The following is a 20,375-nucleotide window of genomic DNA, read 5'->3' on the forward strand; positions in this document are numbered from 1 at the left end:
AACTTAGGATAGTTACCCTTAATTTCTTCTTCTTCTTTTTTACAATTTTTTTTGAATTTTTCCAAAATTTTTGGTTTTTTTAAATTTTTCAAAAAAATAAAAATAAAAAATTTGTGCAATTGCATATGCACACAGGCATATGCGATTGCACAATATCGCATACGCGATTCAACAACATTGATGTGACATGAATGATGGATTTGAAAAAGTTACTTATGAGATTTTTTAGATGTGTCACTCCAATTCCTAGCATTAGTTGCTTGATCTGTCATAGGATGTGTTGCTTCATCACATCCTTGTGGGGTCAAATATTAATTTTGTGGTGTGAATTTGTGATTTTGATTTTGACCATCTTCAGTAAGTTATGTATCCAATTTGAAAGTCAATCCTTTTGATTTGGTTGCACTAGCTTGGCATCAGAGCAAGTTCCATCTTGGGCATTGTTCTTTTTGTTTCATTTACTTTTACCATTTCCGCCCAAGGTATTCCAAAACGGTTATGTGATGGCTGTTATGTAATGCTAACGAAAAGGGATTTCTTGAGGATCTAAAACCCCAATCCCTTTTGGGGGCCAAATACCTCTGATTTGTACCATAGGAACCAAAGAAGAATGGGAAGAAGCCCCAAAAAAGAGTTAAAAAGGAACATAACCTCCGATATGATGAACGGAATAGAACCATATCAAGGTCCTAATTGTACGAGTTTGGTATGATGACCTAGTAGAAATCTGATGCAAGAGAAAATTGTAAAAGGAATGGAAGAAAGAAAAGGGAGAGAGGGAGAGACGGCTAGGGCTACAAGACTTGTGTTGTGGTTAATCTAATGACTAACAAAGACACGTACACACACATATATTAATAATGAAAGAAAGTTACAATGCTCCACATGAGTACACAAAAGACACACACACACACACACAAAATTACATATATTTCCACCCTCCCCCTCAAGCTGGAGCATTATATTGATCATGCCCAGCTTGGAATACATACAAACCAGATGGTGGTGATGAGCATGGATCATTGCTCCCCCTCAAACACAACATGGCGGTATATAGACTGTAGCATGCACTTCATTCATTGAATTCTCTCTTTAAGTATGCGATCATAACTAAACTTGACAACCATCAAGTCACAAACTTGTCATCCAAATGCAAATTCTCTTACAAACAAGTGCAACTTGCACAATAAATGAGTGAACTACACTCACACACTTGAGACAACACACATAATAGCATGTGGAGACTTGTGTGCATCACGTGCAACACAAAGTGAGTGAATTACACTCACACAAACAACAAGGGCCTGATAAATGAAGAGATGATGAACTAAGAAGAAATGATCCACCACTTGTGAAAATCCCCCATGCAAAGTCGAGTGAAGCATTTCGTCGAACACCTTGTGTGTGCAATTTACTAGAACAAGAACAACTTCGCAATCCTAGCAATATGATTTTACACTGCAACCCCATGTCATCAGAAAAGGAGGGGAAAAATCCTAGCAAAAGATTTTTTTTAAAAAAAAACAAGGGCCAACGACACCCGCTTCTCACGAAACACGTCATAACACACTCAAATCTTGGCGAAGCTTTGTGGTACTTATATATGGTGATTGCTCTTGATCAACTGCACCTACCCCTTGTGGAAGATCTGCTCAAAAGTCCAGAAAAACAACACAACAGAAAGAACGAAATCTGGACTTTTTCCGATTTTTCTTCATTTTTGCTGAAACGGAATGAAAAATTTCTCCAAAAAATGTAGAAAATCTTCATTATTCCTCTAAAATCTAGATATATCATATCCCATACTTTCTGCTCCAAAAGGACGGTCAGTTGTACATTGCTAACGTCACCCGTACGTATGGATAATGGCAGTAGTGGGCCCCACTACCATAGGTTGTGATCAAGTCTTGAATCGTATGCTCTGATACCAACTAGAAATATGATGCAGGAGAACTGTAGAAGGGAGGAAGGAAAGGGGAGAGAGGGAGAGACGGCTAGAGCAACAAGAATTGTGTTGTGATTAGTCTAATGACTAACACACACACACACATTAATTCTGAAAGAAAGTTACAATGCTCCACAAGAGTACACTACAGACATGCACACACACAAAGTAACAATATTTCCACAGACCTTCCAACGTGGATTCACGTAGGACATCGCCCCACCATACAAACATGGTATATAGAATAAATATTAGGCTCAAGTGTGCCCCCTTGAAATAGGTGCATGTACATACATCACACCTCCTATGGTGGTTCCTAAAGCTCCTACTGGGAAGAATTGCCGGAAATCATTCAAGAACACTTCTTTATTTCTCAATCAATGATATCCAATGATCAAGACAATTCCTGTGAAACTCTTTCATTTCATAGAAGTGAATTGTTTTTCTTATGAAGAAAATAGCATTTCCTATTAATTTGTGCTATAGACTGGACCTTTTTGATTTGTTTGTCGCTACGCTATTTCCAAGGACTAGCTTAATCAAAATAGTGAAATTCTTGGGTCATCGAAATGGGTTTAGAAACCACACTTTTCTCTTGATCATCGTACTGTACTTCCACATATCCACTACTGGTAGCATTCCTAGGAGTGTTCTTAGCAGCATAGCCTGAAGTAGCCCTTCATTCAAGTGATTCTGGCAACTGAGTGGATTCTAGAGTAGGTTTAGTAGAGGAGAGATGAGCAGATTGTTGATACGCAAAATCTCTCTTGCACCTATTACCCATCCAATTACCCATAGGCAGGGGCGGGTGTTGCATACTTAGAGGTGGAGGTACTGGTTTACTGAATTGAGAGAGGGAGCCCCGGGAGGATGGGATAGGTAGTGAAGGCATAGGAATGGATGGCATTGTGCAGTGGTAGAGGCATGGGCAGTTGACCGAGAGGCACATTATTACCTAGAAACACCTACTAACCCACAAGCGGGAAAAGCACTTGTAATATCCAGTGTGTTTAGAGTTCCTGTAATGGTAACTATTACACATTACAGGGTCGTAACAGCCGTTACAGAAAAAATTGACTTATAACCAAGGTGTTCCGTATCCGTTACGATACGGCCCTAAAGGCCGATACGTATGGGTAACAGTTGTGACCATTACACGATACAAGGGTGAAACAGGCTGGTTGATATTTTGGGACCGTATTGACTGTTACAGGGGCCGTAATGGTCATTACGGGTCATAACGACCGTTATCCCGTAACAATCTAAAAACGACCACTTATTTTTTTCTATGTAAATCCATTTTTCCTCATTTTTTTACTTTTCTCATTCCAAAAAACTTTCCTACATCATTCTACAACAGATTTCAACTACTTGTTCTATAGTTTTTAGGATTAAAATAGTAGATTGAAGCGATTTGGGCGAATAGAAGCTCCAAGTGCCTTTTTTATAAAAATAAAAATAAAAATTGAAAATTTAGTATATATGCATTTTTTTTCCTAATTTCTAATTCTAATGCTTTATCGTAATGTGTAAACATTAGAGACAACCATATTCATAAATTCACCAGACAACCCAATACAATACTCTCACCAAAGAGTGGACTGTTACACTACCATAAACATGTTTTAAAAAAAAAAAATTAAAAAAAAAAAAAACAATATAGATTTGGAATATTTATATTATTCTAGATTTTTCTAGATAATTTTTTAGAATTTTTCAGGCAATTTTTTTAACTGTTATGAGAGTTGTAAAGGTCGTTACACCCCCATATCGGCCATTACTACCGATATCCATATCGATAATGTTGGTGACCATTACGGCCACCGTTACCAATATGGAATACCTTGATTCCTACATTCAATATATATATATATATATTAACAATATAAAAAGGCATTCAAAACGATTGGCCTAATGCATATGATTTGTATATGTAAATATTCTGCATGTATTCGAACAATAAAGAATCAAAATCGGAAAGAAAACAAAACAAATTGACCGCAAATCTAGCAAGATATGGTCAATTTGGTATTGTCATCTTCATTTTCATTTTTCCAACCAAAAAAAAAGAAGGAGAGATAAAAAAAAAGATAAAAAGATAAAAAGATAAAAAAGACATTTACCTCTTATTTTGGTTTTCCCCAAAATGGCTAACTTGAACTTTGATCCATCCAAACCGCTTTGATTCAAGTTTTAATGGCTAAGGAATGCACACACATAATCAAAATTGTCTTACCAACACTCTAGGAAACTCAAACAAACAAGAAATGTGAAATTTCAACCCAAAACGGCCCCCCTTTATAAAGAAAAAAATTATCATTTTTGGATCTTTATAGGAGGAATTTCCTAAGGTACTTGTTACAACCCTATATCACGTAATGAGCACCACCATTACCGTTATGTAACGGCCTTTACGTAACCATTATGGATACCTTGTGTAAATATTTTGGATTGAATGTCCTCATTGTGAGCTTCCTCTGTTTATATAGAAACTCTAGGCTAATTACAAGGCTGAATTGCAGCCATTAACATCAATCTAGGCTAACAAACAAGGAAACAATAACTGTACAAGATATATACAATCATGCCATAAATAGATGACCTAATTATGGCTAAATATATGTTGTTCCGATTGACACAATCATGCCATAATTAGATGACCTAATTATGGCTAAATATATGTTGTCCCGATTGACTTCCCCTCTCAAATTGATGCTGGTCGATCAAGAAGCATCAATTTGCCCACAAGGAACTGATGGCGCTGTCGTGTCATGGCCTTAGTAAACACGTCAGCTATCTGAAGGTCAGTGGAAACATGAGGAAGAGAAATGATACGAGTGTCTAAGGCTTCCCAAATAGAATGACAGTGCACCTCAATATGCTTCGTTCGTTCATGGAAAACGGGATTAACAGCAATCTAAATGGCACTAGTATTATCAGCATGGAGAGGTGTAGGATCAGACTGGAAAAACCAAGCTCAGCCAGAAGCCCACGAAGCCAGACAATCTCAGAACAAGCAGCAGACATGGCACGGTATTCGGATTCAGTAGAAGATTTAGAAACACAAGGTTGTTTCTTACTCTTCCAAGAGATCAAGGAATCACCAAGAAATGTGCACCAGCCTGTGACAGACCATCGAGTATCAGGACATCCGGCCCAATCCGCATCACTATATGCAATAAGGCGAAGAGGAGAGCCGGTTGGGAAGAACAACCCACGGTTAGGGGACCCTCGAAGGTATTGGATGATATGACGAACGGCAGCCAAATGTAGATGGCGTGGAGTCTGCATGAACTGGCTAACTTGCTGGACAGCGAAGGAAATATCAGGCCGAGTAATAGTCAAATAGTTCAAACTGCCTACCAGCTGTCGAAATAGAGTAGGATCAGATAGGAGATCACCCTCACGACGATACTTCGTGTTTACTTCTGAGGAGTATCCACAGAAGAAGTATCCTGAAGACCAGCTAAAGCAATCAAATCCTGTGTGTACTTACGTGGATTCAGAATGATGCCAGAAGGATCCGTGTGAACTTCCAACCCCAAAAAGTATGTAAAAGGACCAAGATCCTTCATATGAAATGAGGCCTGAAGATGCTGCTGTAGACAAGTAATCAAGTCTGAATCCGTCCCGGTGATAACAATATCATCAACATAAACAAGAAGAAGAACAATACCAGCAGAGGTCTTACGAAGAACAGAGAGGAGTCATATTGACTCTGCTCAAAGGAAAACTGAAGCAAGGTAGACCGGAACTTATCAAACCATGCCCGGGGAGCCTGTTTCAACCCATACAGAGATCGCTTCAATTACGTACATCAGAAGAAGAGGATGTCAAGCCAGGCGGCAGGGCCATGTAAATTTCCTCTTTGAGATCACCATGAAGAAATGAATTTTTAACGTCCATTTGATGAAGTGGCCAGCCTTGGGACACTGCAATAAAAATAATCATCCGCACCGTAATCATCTTGGCGACTGGAGCAAAGGTCTCCTCATAGTCAACCCCATATTCCTGTCTGTTACCAAGTACAACCAACCGGGCCTTATAGTGATGCAGAGTACCATCAGAATGCAGCTTAATCGAGTAAGCCCATTTACAACCAATGGCTTTAACATTTGTCGGACAAGGAACAACATCCCATGTGTGATTGTCCTGAAGAGCCCAAAGTTCTTCGGTCATCACCTCACACCAACATTCATGCTTAACAGCCTCGAAATAACATGATGGAATTGAAATAGAGGACAAAGTAGCATGAAGAGATGTATGAGAAAAGCTATACCGATCAGGAGGACGACAGACTCTAGTAGACCGGCGAGGAACAATGTCAAAACCCGGATCAGCCGCAGAAGGAACAGTCTGAACAGGCTCAGATGTCGAGTCAGGCTCGGGAAGGGGCAAAGTCGGTCGTCGGCGTTCATACACAAATCCAGGTTTGAATTGCTTAAGAATAGGAGTCAAGTCATCAAAATGAGGAAGAACATTGATCTCAGGCATAGATGCAATATGAGAAGAAAAGAAAGACTGATTTTCAAAGAAAACAACATAACGAGAAATATGAAATCTGTTAGAGCATAGATCATGGCAAACATAACCTTTGTGTGAATTACTATAACCCATAAAAGCGCATTTAACAAATTGGGTAGAAAGTTTGTGTCGTTCATGTAATGGCAAATGAACAAAACAAACACAACCAAAGGTATGCATATCAAGATAGTTGGGATGTTGATGATGAAGATGATAATAGGGAGTTTCAAAATGCAAGACACTTGAAGGCAATCTATTAATTAAATAAACTGCCGCGGATAAGGGTTCCACCCAAAATTTGGAAGGAACCGAAGATTCAAGCAATAACGTTCGAACAACCTCCAACAGGTGGCGATTCTTACGTTCAGCAACACCATTTTGCTGAGGTGTGTAAGGACAAGAACGCTCACAAACAATTCCTTTCTGCTTGAGAAAGGCATGAAAATCATGAGACATATTCACCACCTGAATCGGACCTTAACACTTTAATGCCTGAAGAGAATTAAGTTTCAATATAAGCCACAAATTGTTGAAACACAGAAAATACCTCAAATTTAGAACGAAGAAAATAAATCCAAGTATACCTACTATAATCATCAATGAACGTGACAAAATATTTATAATTTGCATGAGATATAACAAGAGTAATACCCCACACATCACTATAGATCAAATCAAAACAGCTTGCAGCACAACTACAATGAGCAGGAAAGGAAAGAGACTTACTCTTACCTAATTTACATGTTGAGCAATCAAAAGAGAGATGAGAGGAAAATTGATCTTTATTACCCAACAAACCAAAGTTTACTAAATGAGATAGAACAATAGAGTTAGGATGACCCAAACGTTTGTGCCATACTTCATTGTTATTGTTTACAGTAGTACAAGCCAAAGAAATGCAAGAAGGAATGGAAAAATATAGAGGAAACAATCGTCCAACTTTAGGCTGCTTCACGAGTATCTTCCCCAACACCTGATCCTGCACAATACAACATGACGAGAAAACCCAACATTACAGTTGTTATCAGCCAATTGTCCGACGGAAATGAGACTAGTAGAAAGCTCAGGAGATACAAAAACTTCTTTAACTAATGAATTAATATCCCCAACAGCATGAATACGTAACTGACTACCGTTAGCAATCTGAATGTACGATGAGCCATGATAATTCCGAACATTGGTAAGAGTATTGGAGGAACTAGTCATATGATTAGACGCAGCAGAATCAGCAAGCCAAGTTAAAGATGGTAGTGTACTGTTACCTTGAAGCCCGAAGGCTGAAAAGGCTGAAATAATCATCTGCTGAACTGTTTTAGGAGTAAGAACAAAGGGATCACCAACTGTAGAAGAATTAGCGGAAGCAGAAGTACCCACCGCAGCTTGATAGGCATTAGTTTGGTGATTCTGGGGACGAGTCGGACAGTCTTTGATAATATGTCCTAGCTTCTTGCAATAATTTCAAGATTTCTTGGCACAGTGAGCAGCAATATGCCCATATTCCTTGCAGCTAAAGCATTAGACCTTCCACATATCCCTACCCTTGCCTTTCCCATGAGTTGCATAAGCAACATCATTAGAGGCCATGCGGTTCTGCTGAAAAGTAGCCTGTGTTGCAAGACGCTGCTCTTCACGAAGTAATTCCCCAAAGCACACATCCAAAGAGGGAGGAGGATCACGATTCATCAAATTGGAGCGAGTTGCCTCAAATTCCAGCCATAACTTCATTAGAAACTGATCTCTCTTGCTCTGTTCATGAACCTCCTGAACAACAGCGAGAGATGCAGCTGGTATCTTAGCATAAATAATGTCAGCGAATTCACCCCACAAGTTCTGAAACCCAGAAAAATAATCTTGTATGGAGAGACCGCCCTGAGTGTAATTGGCGATCTCATATTCCAACTGAAAGCGTCTAGCTATGTGGTCCTGATTGTAAACCTTCTTTAAATACTCCCACATATCTCTTGCAATCTTTTACGGCCTCAGATTTAGGACAATCAGAGTATCAACAGATCCTAAAATCCATGTCATGACTCTAGCATCTTTCACTTTCCATCAGTGTTTTAAATAGCGGTAGCGTGTTGCGTAGCGTTCAACCCTCCGTAGCGTGTAGCGAAATAGCGTAGCGTGTAGCGTAAGCTACACAATACTTCTATTTTTTTAATTATATATATATGATAAATATTAAATAGTAAGAAAAAAAGTAAAATATATAAATATCACATTCTTCAAAATAAAAATTCCAAAGTTAAGAGCATTAAGTACAATACAAGTATAAAGAACATAAAACTGACAGTAACTGGCATTTTAAAAGGGAAAAAATCGGGAAAAAACTAAAAAGACCAAGTTATTTTGTATGATATCTAAACCGTTTATAAGGTCTTTACTATTTATATGCTATCCAAACCGTTCATAAGGTCTTTACAAATGTGATAAAGTGAAAACACCCAAAAGATAGCCTGACACAACTTTTTTGGCCATAAGAATGCTTCAACGGTGCTCACTAAATGCCCACTTTTTCCTCTCGCGTGGCCCACTTGAATGTTGGATACGCCTCATTTTTGGTCACGTCCTAAAATGAGCGCGCGCTGTCACTCTCGAGCTCGAGTTGCATTGGCGGTTCAAAGTTATATAGGCCCCACAATAATGTATTTATTATATCCACACCGTTCAACCATTTGGAGAGATCATTTTAGTTGATGATCCCAAAAATGAGTCATATCCAAAGCTCAAGTGGACCACATCACAGATAATAGTGGGACAGTGATTCTCACCATTAAAACATTCGTAGGGCCCGCCATAACTTTTATTTTCCATCCAATCTGTTCATTAGGTCACACAGACTTGGATGAAGAGGAAAAACGAATATCATATTCATCCAAAACTTTTATGACCTCAAAATGGTTTCAATGGTAGACGTTCAATCTCTGACCGCTGTTTGCAGTGTGGTCCACTTGATCCTTGTATCTGTCTTATTTTTCGGGCCAAGCCTTACGACGAGCCCGACAAATGGATGAACGGTTTGGATATAATGCATACCTTATGATGGGACCCACAAAACTTGGTGACGTCAACGCGCCAGTAAGCTCATGGTGTGCGGTACACCAACCAACGCAAATACCTTTAAAAAAGGCTCGCACAGGATATACGCTACCTGTTACGCTACGTAGCGATTTTGCTACGCTACGCACGCTACTGAAAACACTGCTTTCCATTGAGCCAATTTAGAAAGTTCAGTAGGAGCTGGATCACTTCCATTTATGTGACCCCCCTCAGAACGAATAGGCGAAATTGAAATTCCCAAGCAGAATAATTCTTGCCCGTGAAGCGCACACCAAAAGAATCCGAGTTGCTAGTAGACATGGTGCCCGGAACACAGTAATAAAGACAGATAATACTGAATCCACCTCACCGCTAGTCCAAAAACAAGCCTACAACCAACAAACCCAAAACAAAAGGAGACCAAAATAGGAGTTTCCAACAAGAACTGGACACGCCGACAGCCACTAATCACCACAAAATGAGAGTTTCCAGCAAGAAAGAAACTTCCTACCGTCAACAAAAACTGCCAAACAATAGTTTATAACCCACCAGAATTGTCTAAACCTTCCTTTGAAGGTATTGACAGCCAAGAAGACCAACAGATTAGTCCCAACCCAACCCAGAAATCTCAAAACGGGTAATAGAAAGCTTTGATACCATGTAAATATTTTGGATTGAATGTCCTCATTGTGATGTTCCTTTGTTTATATAGAAACTCAAGGCTAATTACAAGGCTGAATTGCAACCATTAACATCAATCTAGGCTAACAAACAAGGAAACAATAACTGTACAAGATATATACAATCATGCCATAAATAGATGACCTAATTATGGCTAAATATATGCTGTCTCGATTGACACCTTGGTGGAAGAGGTTGTTGCACGATCTTTTGTTGTTAGGAGGTAGGTTGAGAAATTATTGAAGCTAAATATTTTCTCAATCCTGAAGAACACCCAACTTGATGATAATCTTATTCCTTTGGTGAAAAATACTCAAAGATCATATGTTGCAATGTTACTCCCATGGACCTTTACCATCTGATACTTGGAAGGCCATAGATGATCATCATGATCATCGGCATTATAGCCATCACCTTCATCACCCCAATCACCATCATCATCACTATTGTCAAATGTACGATTTACGATTTGAATTGAATTTTATCATGTATATGCCAATATGACTCAAAACCGAAACTCAAAAAATCTACAATAATCTTAGGATTCTTGTATGAATTGTATTGAACGTATGATTATCATATCAAATCGTATGATAATCATAGACGATGTAATTGGGGTCCAAATTACATAAAAATCACTTTTTTTTTTCTTCAATTTTATATATTTTTTTCTTCTTGTTTTCTACCCTTCTGCTTTTAAGGCATGTAAAAGGCCCTCCCATTTTAAAAATCCTCATTTGTCTTTTGAGAAAGAAAGAGATTTTGTTATTCAAAGAGCATATGTTGCAATGTTACTCCCATGGACCTTTACCATCTGATACTTGGAAGGCCATGGATGATCATCATCATCATCAGCATGATCATCGTCATTATAGCCATCACCCCAATCACCATCATCATCACTATTGTCAAATGTACGATTTGAATTGAATTGTATCATGTATATGCCAATATGACTCACAACCCAAACTCAAAAAATCTACAATAATCTTAGGATTCTTGTATGAATTGTATTGAACGTACGATTATCATATCAAATCATATGATAATCATAGACTGTCATTGGGGTCCAAATTACATAAAAATCACTTTTTTTTTCTTCATTTTTATACATTTTTTTTCTTCTTGTTTTCTACCCTTCTGCTTTTAAGGCATGTAAAAGGCCCTCCCATTTTAAAAATCCTCATTTGTCTTTTGAGAAAGAAATAGATTTTGTTATTCAAAGAGCATATGTTGCAATGGTACTCCCATGGACCTTTACCATCTGATACTTGGAAGGCCATGGATGATCATCATCATCATCAGCATCGAGAAAGGTAGAAAGAACATAAATTATTAAAAGGTTCTTACATGTTTTTAATGTAAATTTCTTGAAACACAAAGCAAAGACGAGAATCCTTTTACATTATCACAACATGTTATCCTATACAAGTTTTGAATTGCCAATATCATGATATTTATTACTTATGTTGGTGCATATAGGTGGAAAATGGATGATTTATGGGTTCTAATTTTTCCTGATTTATTTATATTTTTCAGATTTGTTTTTTATTTTGTAAGAAGATCAGAAAATATATATATATATATATATATATATATATATATATATATATATATATATATATATATATATATATATATATATGAGGATTTACAATATGATTTTGCGATTTGCTTTGATTCAACCTCTATTGTGATTTGTGATACGTAATGATTACGACAACATTGATTGTCATCATTATCCAAGTCATCATTGAAACCTTATCCCAACTTATTGGAGTAAGCTACATGAATTCTATTATGCAATTTCACTCTCTGCAAGCATCGTGTCGGGATTCATGAGAAGGATATGACAAAAGTTTTACATTGGCTGCCTACCTGGCACAATCCTCATTTAACTAGGCTTGGGAGTAGCAATGAGAGCACGAACCTCACACTAGTGGCCTGGAAAACCATGGTTATAATATTGAAAAGTTATCCATGATGAGAAAAAGATACTTGTAAATTCTTGAAGGACAGGAATATCACCTAAGTTCAATGCTGGAGGAAATGCAGTTATCCTTTAAGGTTCAAAAGCAGGACAAGAGCTGTAGACATCTGCGTGTGGGCATATTGGGGCTTTAGGTTGTGGGCCTTTGGTCCTTGGTTATTTCTCTTTAGTTATTTATTTCCTCTTTTGCCCTCTTTTCTCTTTAGTGCTAAGGGCTTGTTTGTAACTATACATCTCCTCATATTATATAAATGAGAGTTGGATGTGCAGCCCTTGTGTGGTTTTTCCTCTCTCAAGTTCTTTTCTTCTCTAACATGGTATCAAAGCAAGGAAAGCTCTCTCCTTGATCTCTCTTCTTCTTCTAGATTTCCTCTCTTTTCTGGCTGCTTCAGATTTTGTGGCAGGCTGCTGATTGTTGGGTTGCTGCTTTTTATTTTTATTTTTTTAATCAGATTTTCAGTGTGTTTTTCTGCCGATTTTCTCAAAAAATTGGTTGCAGCATATGGGGTTTGCTGGATATCCAGGATTGGACAGATTTCCTTCTAGGTTTCTTCCAATTTTCTCAGAAAATGGTTTGAATTGGCTATGGTTTGCTGGAATTTCATGTTAGGGCAGAGTTTTTGGGTTTTTTTCACCCTAGTTTTCAGCAATTTATTTGAGGGCAGCAATCAGATTTCGATGTGTATTTCTGTCAGTTTTCTCAATAAAAACTGTTTGCGGCAGATAGGGTTTGATGGATATCCAAGTTTGGATAGATTTTCTTCAAGGTTTCTTCTATTTTCTCATAAATCGGTTTGCATCAACTAGGGTTTGCTAGAATTTCCTGCGATGGCAGATTTTCAGCAAACTGTTTGAGGGTAGCAATCAGGTAATTAAGTCTTGTTTTTCTACTTGAAGTCGTCAAGGTTTGTGAAAACTATCAAGCTTTGTTAGTCGTAAGATCCATTTCACTTCTTTTGTCGATTGGTTTGGAGCTCTTTTTGAGAGCTTTGCTTGTTGTACTTCTAGCTATAGCTGATAATAGTAGTGACTTGGTATTGATTGGTGTGAGGCTTTGATAATTATATTCTTCTATTTGTTTGAGATTTTACCATGGCTTCATCTTCCACATCTGAGACTGTTAATCCCATCAACTCCAAAATGGAGAGGTCAATTATGCACTTTGAGAATCCCGGGTTGCAGATTACAACACATAAACTAAGTCTAGCGATTATCTTTAGTGGTCAAAAGTTGTTTAGTTGTTTGTTGGAGGAAAACAGAAGTTGGGATACAGAACCAGCTAGGATTGATCCCTCATATGCTGAATGGGAATTAAACAATATGTTAGTTACGTCCTGCCTCTTAAATTCTATGGAACCAGAGGTTAGTGAAAGTCTTTTTATGCTATCCACTACATGTGAATTGTGGCTTATCAAAATAACGACCCGCATTTATAATATTGATCAGGTCAGGAGATTAGTAATTTAAGACAGCAGAAGAGATAAGTGTTTGATTATTATGCCAAGATGCGTTGTTGGTGGCTAGTGACCCGATTTTGATGATAATAATTACGGAAATGGATGGTAGGCAAAACGTTCTCATACATGGCTCTCTTTTGAAGGGCTGCCTCAATCACGTGCCAAAGTTTGGGACTCACATACCGCCTAAGGTTTGAAGGTTTGCCTAGATGGCTAACAACTAACAAAATCCTTCTGTTTAAGTTCCCCAATGTATATTATATGGAGGAAGAGGCATTGAGCCATATTTTCTTTCAATATATAATGGCCAAGGTCATGTGGATCACTTCTTGGCTAGATTGGGATGAAGAGGGCATTTAACAGGTTTCCTATGGAGGTGATTGATGGCTGATCTTTCAACTCATTTCATGCTAAGGAGAAGGTTGTGCAAAAAATGGTGCCGTTCGCAATTATGTGGGAACTGTGGAAGGAAAGAAACAAGAGTATTGGGATCTTCTATTATGAGCACACTCCTCCATAGACCAGGCTCAGGTTTCCCTGGAGTTTTCAGGATATGCTCACATCATCATGTATGTATTCATTAGGATTGGGACTTCCATGGTTCATGGAAGGAATAGGGCTTAACTTTGAGTGGTGTGCTCGGGGTAGAACTGGACTTTTTGGGATAGTTGGCATTTTGAGACGTGTGAAGGGAGGGGTGGTATTAGCCTCCTTGGGTCCTTGTAGGAAGCTGAACCAAGTTCTTAGCACTGTGAGGATTGCATTCGATTAGCGTCACACTCTTAGTGAAGTTAATTATTGAAGGAAATTCTAATTTGATGTTGTGATGGATTTTGGGGAAGGCTCTAGGTCCCTGGAACCCTGTATCTTGTATTAGGGAGATTAAATCCCTTATTGTGTCTCATGAATTTCAATCTCTTTATGTTGCCAATAATGTGTCCAATAGGCTTGCCTGTGAGGGAGGGACGAGTGGGTCAGTCTCTACCAGTAGAGCTTCTCATCAAGCACTTCATCTTTCACTCGTCGTTCTCGTGGCCTTTTAGTTGTGGAGGGTGATCTTGAAAGTTGCCCCTTTATTCCCCTTTTGAGAATAAGTTTTATTTCCATAAAAATAAAATTGGCTTTCTAGGGACTGTTTGGGTTGGGAACTGGGGATACTAATGAAACACAATTTAGAGCTTCTCATCAAGCACTTCATCTTTCACTCGTCGTTCTCGTGGCCTTTTAGTTGTGGAGGGTGATCTTGAAATGCAATCAGGTGAGCAACCACTGCTCACAATTCAAGGCAGTTTGCTTCTATTTTCTAATGAATTGGTGTGATCTAAGCCTGCAATCTTGCATATCATATTTAAATTCACGTCCTGCGTCAAAATCCATAAGTTATCTCCTTCCTTAAATGCGTCCTTCAGCCATGTTTTCAGAGAGGCCAATGAGATTACCGGCTCTCTTGCTAGCGGAGTGATGAGGCAATCTCTTGCTATTTGGTTCTTGTTTGCTCTTCGATAGTTATGTGCTGGCCCGTATTCTTTAGTTCCATTAATAGAAGTTTACTCATACATAAAGAAGACTCATGTGGAGGACTGGGAATCCTCTTTGCGGGACACATGTGATCATGGCACACGTGCAAGATCCAGGCTGTTCATGAGGCATACCTGACTGCAATCATCCCATGGTTAAGAAACAGGCTGTTCCTCTCATCAGGTGGTCCACACATGTACATCTAATGGGTACTGTTGGTGAACTTATTTCTGAGAGTATCACTTAGCATCTTCTAATATCTTTATGCTGTTGTATGAACAAAAAGAACTCCTTAATTATTCTTTAATTTGAAATCTATGTTATCATTAGGTCAATAGAAAAATGAACCATTACATGGTGATGTTGCAAGTCAAATTCTCTGATTGAGGTCGTAAGGTAACTAGTAAAATGAACCATGATGCTTAAACAAGGCGTACATGCTATGATGTGGCAGACCACAAACATTTCACCTATCAATTCTATATCATTTTGTTCTGGTAGTTTTTTTTTTTTTCACTTGAACTAAATTGTTAGATTCAAATCTATCCTTTTTATCTATGATATAGTACTGATACTGTCTAACTTTGTGAATGTGGGAATATTATAATTACATGATTGCTATAATGTTGTCTTATATGCTGATCATTCTTGCTCTTTTGCTTAACACAACTTATTTAACCCTGTTATCTCCAGATTAGACATAGCAGAACCGAGTGGAGAAGTTCTATCAAGCTCCTTGTCTGCCCCTATCTTGTCCAGGTATTAGCAACTATTCGACAATCCTCTATGTTTTAAAGAATATCTTACTGTTTCAAACTATGTTTCTTTCATGATAAGGATATCTTTATTTTCTAATGTTATTGTCTGATACTGATATTCGCCACTAGAGAAACCAGTGGGCATTTTGAGTCTCAAATGGACAGGCATCTCTTACCCCGGCCACTGGCTGTCACAAATGGTCCTGCAGTCTGGAATGAAGCTCTGGATATCATTTCATTAGGTTCTCCTGAGCAGGTTGTATACTTGCTAGATGTAGTTCTTGATTTTCTTCCTTTTTTTTCACAGATTTATCTCTTTAGCCATGACTCTAAAATGAAGTTCTGGTGTCGTTTTATTTGGTTCCTTTGTGGAAGTTGTGCACTTGCTAGATATAGAATCGAAGTTCTTCTCATGCATAAAATGTTTAATACTATTGAAAGAAGTCCTTCATTTATAGATAGAAAAATCTATATCCATCTTTTAATGAGGAAGAAAGGGATGGAACAAAGAATTATATTAGGCCTCTTCAATGTTTTCTTTATTATTCAGATAAAGAATCTGAACAGCGTTTCTTCCTATTTTCATTTGGTGCAGTCAGTTGAAGGCATGAAAGTTGTTTGTCATGAGCTGACCGCAACTGATCCTGAAAGCAGTGCAATGGATGATCTTGTCCGGGATGCAGACAGACTTGTTACATGTCTTGCTACCCAGGTAATTAAATGTCTTCTAATCTCCTCACTGGTATCTGATTGCATTTAAGTTCTCTTCACCACTCATCAACTTCATCTTTTGAAGGTGGCCAAGACCTTTGACTTCAGTCTTGCTGGAGCTTCTTCAAGGTCATGTAAATACGTTCTGAACACACTCATGCAGGTAGACCTTCCATCCAGTTATTGTGTAGTTTACCTGCTTGAGAGATGAATGTGTTGTGTTGTAAGTCTGTTTCTTCGATGATTTATAATATTGATTCTTTTCTGCTGTAGACGTTTCAAATTCAAAGGGTTGCTCATGCTGTAAAGGAGAGTACCCTTGACACCCTCATCACTGAGCTTCTGCTTTGGCTTCTCGATGAAAGGGTTCCGCAGATGGATGATGGCAGCCAACTTTTGAAAGCACTGAATGTTTTAATGCTCAAGATTCTGGTTGGTTTTTTCTTTTTTCTTTGAACTGCATTTATTAGTTTCCTTTTTCTGGCAAGGTCGCTAACGTTTCTTCTTCCTCTCTCTGGTGTACCCAGGATAATGCTGAACGGACGTCATCATTTGTTGTTCTGATCAATCTCTTGCAGCCATTAGACCCGTCAAGATGGCCATCAACAGCCTCCATTGAGACTTCGGCAATGAATCAGAAATTCTCAGATCTAGTTGTCAAATGTCTTATCAAATTGACCAAGGTAAGTATCATGTTCTGTGGCTGAGATCTTACATGAGTTTCATGATTTAGTTAAGAGAATTTTCATACATCCAGAATGTTACCAGGTTCTCCAGAGTACAATATCTGATGTGGATCTTGACCGTATTCTTCAAAGCATTCATGTATATCTAGAAGTATTAGGGATGGAAGAAATCAGGAGGAGGTATCTCTTTTTATTTCTTTCTTTTTTGGTATAGCTTGCTATTTATGTAAACATTTTTTATACACTGCCTTTTTTATACATAGCTTTTGGGATATTGATTTTAGTTCTTTGTAGCCTGACATCATGTGAAATATGGTCAGAGCTGGAGCTGATGACAAACCACTGAGAATGGTTAAAACTGTTCTACATGAGCTCGTTAAGCTTCGAGGAACAGCAATAAAAGGCCATCTTTCTATGGTTCCTATAGATATCGAACCTCAACCTATCATACTCGCCTACATTGACCTTAATCTTCAGGTAGGCTCAAACACAGTAACACTTGTTGGTTACTGCATCATCGTGACTGGTCTGATCTTCTGTCGTGTATACTAGACTCTTGCAGCAGCTAGAATGTTGACCCCATCTGGCGCAGTTGGCCAAACTCACTGGGGTGATTCTGCTCCCAACGGTCCATCACCTACAACACATTCTGCAGATGCACAATTGAAGGTACATTCATTGATACTCAAAATTCTTTGGCTGGATTGGTTTTGTCCTGCATGTTGTAATTTTTACTCTCATTGCTTTCATTTGGGAGTTTGATTTTAATGACAATTAGCCTCTTTTTGCTACTGATTCAGAGCACTTATTTGTTGGGCTTCTTGTAAGAACAGCAAGAACTTGCTGCAGTGTTCAAGAAAATCGGCGACAAACAAACTTGCACCATTGGTCTATACGAACTCTACCGTATCACTCAATTGTACCCAAAGGTAGCAAGTGCACACATGTATTTGTGTGCATTCCTGTTTATTCCCATGTGATATTACTTCAATAAGGGGAAACTATTTCTCAGTTCAAGAGCTGGCTGGTTTTTGTTAAGTAATAATTCATGTAGTGGTTGGGGCATTGAGCTGTGATATTCAGGCGCCAACATCACTTCATTTTCATTTTGTTACAGGTTGATATATCAGCTCAGCTTCAGAATGCAAGCGAGGCATTTCGCACATATATACTAGATGGGCTAGCACAGGTTAGGAGAGGCCTGTTTCCTATTACCATTCTTCACCCCATGAGGATCAGATAACCGATGCGTTTTACCTGTGGGGTTGAACTTTTGTCATTGGTGTGCATGTTAGGTGGAGAAAAATGCCGCTGGTGGAAGGACACCTTCAGGCCTGCCGGCACCAACCCCTCCCCCTGTAGCTCTACCACTTTCTTCACAGAAGCTCTCCCCTGTACATATAAAATCATCACTAAATTCAAAACCCGAGCATGGAAAATCAATGCCCTCATTGTTTCCTGAGGATAGCAGCATGGGTGTAATCTATCCAGGAATCATCAGGAATCAGTCAGATGTGAAGCAACATACTAGGGAGGATTGGAATGATAGATATTCATCTGGAGGTAAGACTCTCCCACTCTCTTAGGTGGCGTTTGGGGCATGGTATTAGAAGGGATTAGGTGGAATGGAATTGCATTTGGTCCCGTGCCAATTCCACTCAATGTTTGGGAAGAATAGAAAAGCATGGAATTAGATTAGATGGAATTGCATTGGGTCTCGTGCCAATTCCACTCAATGTTAGCAAGTTGTGTAGGTCCCACCATGATGTGTGGGCTATCTCCACACCGTCTGCCCATTTTTCAAGATCATTTTAGAGCATGGACCAAAAAATCAGGTAGATCTAAAGCTCAAGTGGACCCCACCATAGAAAGCAGCGGGGATTGAATACCTACTGTTGAAAATTTCTTTGGGGCCACATAAGTTTTGGATCCGCGTCATTTTTAGGCCCATGCCATAAAATGAGGTTACAAAACAGATGAACGGTTTGGATATAACACATGTGTTATTCTCAATAGTTTCAAATGATGGTGGGTATATCCATTCAATGTACCACCGTATTACAAACATGGCATGGAATTAAGCTTATCCCATGGAAACAGGGGGACAATCCCTGCCATATGTAATAATTATGTTTTTTTAATCCCATCCCACCTAATCCTTCCCAATACCATGCGCCAAACACCCCCTTATGTCTCTTGTGTTTGGATGGGTCTGTCAGTGAAAATGGAAACAGCTAGTGCAGTGACCACCGGGACATTGGATGCGATCCGAGAACGAATGAAAAGCATTCAGGCTGCAGCGGCTGCTGGAAACACAGAGAGGAGCCGGCCATTAACATCCATGAATGGTAACATAGTGCAACGATTACAGAGCCAGTTGCCCCATGGATTGGATCATGTCAATCCAGAACCTGGTCTGCAGACAGGTGTTCTTCCCATGAATGAGATGGCACTCTCCGGGCTCCAAGCCCGGATGGAGAGGCTCAAAAGTGGGTCCATTGAACCCCTGTAGCGTGAGCTCTTTATGCACTGCTTTCACATTCTATTTTTGTAGAGAGAAGTGGAAAGAACAAGAATGCATCAACCAAGGCTTGAAGATATAGATCAGTTATTTGACTTTCAAGAACTTTTTTTAATCTATTTGTATTATTTTTGTGCAATTGCATTATGAGTTTCAGATTTTTCCCGGTCCCATCTAACAACTGGCATCCACACTGTTAGAACAGTCGAGTGCCAGTGCCTGTGGGCGCACACATGCACATGCTGTGAAATGTATTCCTAGCCATCTGATGTCCGGCAAGGAAATTAGTACAATAGAACTTTTTACCATCAATATGAAAGAGAATGTTGGATTTGAGTTTTACATCTAGTTAGCCTGACTACCGATGGCCTAGAGGTCATAAAACCCCACTCTTCATTCCTTACCACCCGATCAGTGACTGTGTGAAAATAAATTTTAAAATGTCAATAGTAGGATTTGCGGGCCAGATCTATCAATATTCTATTATTGCCATTCTCATCAATGAAATATATAACAATATTCTCCAAAACGTAGTAGTCTCTTGT

General features: G+C 38.8%; 1 protein-coding gene across 1 annotated transcript in view; it reads left to right on the forward strand.

Annotated features, from left to right (window-relative positions):
* Window positions 1-20,172, forward strand: part of LOC131227757 (protein MOR1-like) — a 137,051-nt gene extending 116,879 nt beyond the window's left edge. Inside the window, exons 42-54 of the mRNA XM_058223562.1 lie at window positions 15,848-15,913; window positions 16,042-16,168; window positions 16,508-16,624; window positions 16,709-16,786; window positions 16,897-17,055; window positions 17,151-17,306; window positions 17,392-17,489; window positions 17,630-17,786; window positions 17,862-17,978; window positions 18,143-18,238; window positions 18,427-18,498; window positions 18,605-18,872; window positions 19,544-20,172. Coding sequence (XP_058079545.1) covers window positions 15,848-15,913; window positions 16,042-16,168; window positions 16,508-16,624; window positions 16,709-16,786; window positions 16,897-17,055; window positions 17,151-17,306; window positions 17,392-17,489; window positions 17,630-17,786; window positions 17,862-17,978; window positions 18,143-18,238; window positions 18,427-18,498; window positions 18,605-18,872; window positions 19,544-19,821 — 1,789 coding nt within the window. The 3' untranslated portion in view covers window positions 19,822-20,172. The remainder of the gene's footprint in view (window positions 1-15,847; window positions 15,914-16,041; window positions 16,169-16,507; window positions 16,625-16,708; window positions 16,787-16,896; window positions 17,056-17,150; window positions 17,307-17,391; window positions 17,490-17,629; window positions 17,787-17,861; window positions 17,979-18,142; window positions 18,239-18,426; window positions 18,499-18,604; window positions 18,873-19,543) is intronic.
* The last annotated feature ends 203 nt before the right edge of the window (window positions 20,173-20,375 follow it).

This window comes from Magnolia sinica, chromosome 15 (genome assembly GCF_029962835.1).
Source record: "Magnolia sinica isolate HGM2019 chromosome 15, MsV1, whole genome shotgun sequence".
Lineage (NCBI taxonomy): Eukaryota > Viridiplantae > Streptophyta > Magnoliopsida > Magnoliales > Magnoliaceae > Magnolia > Magnolia sinica.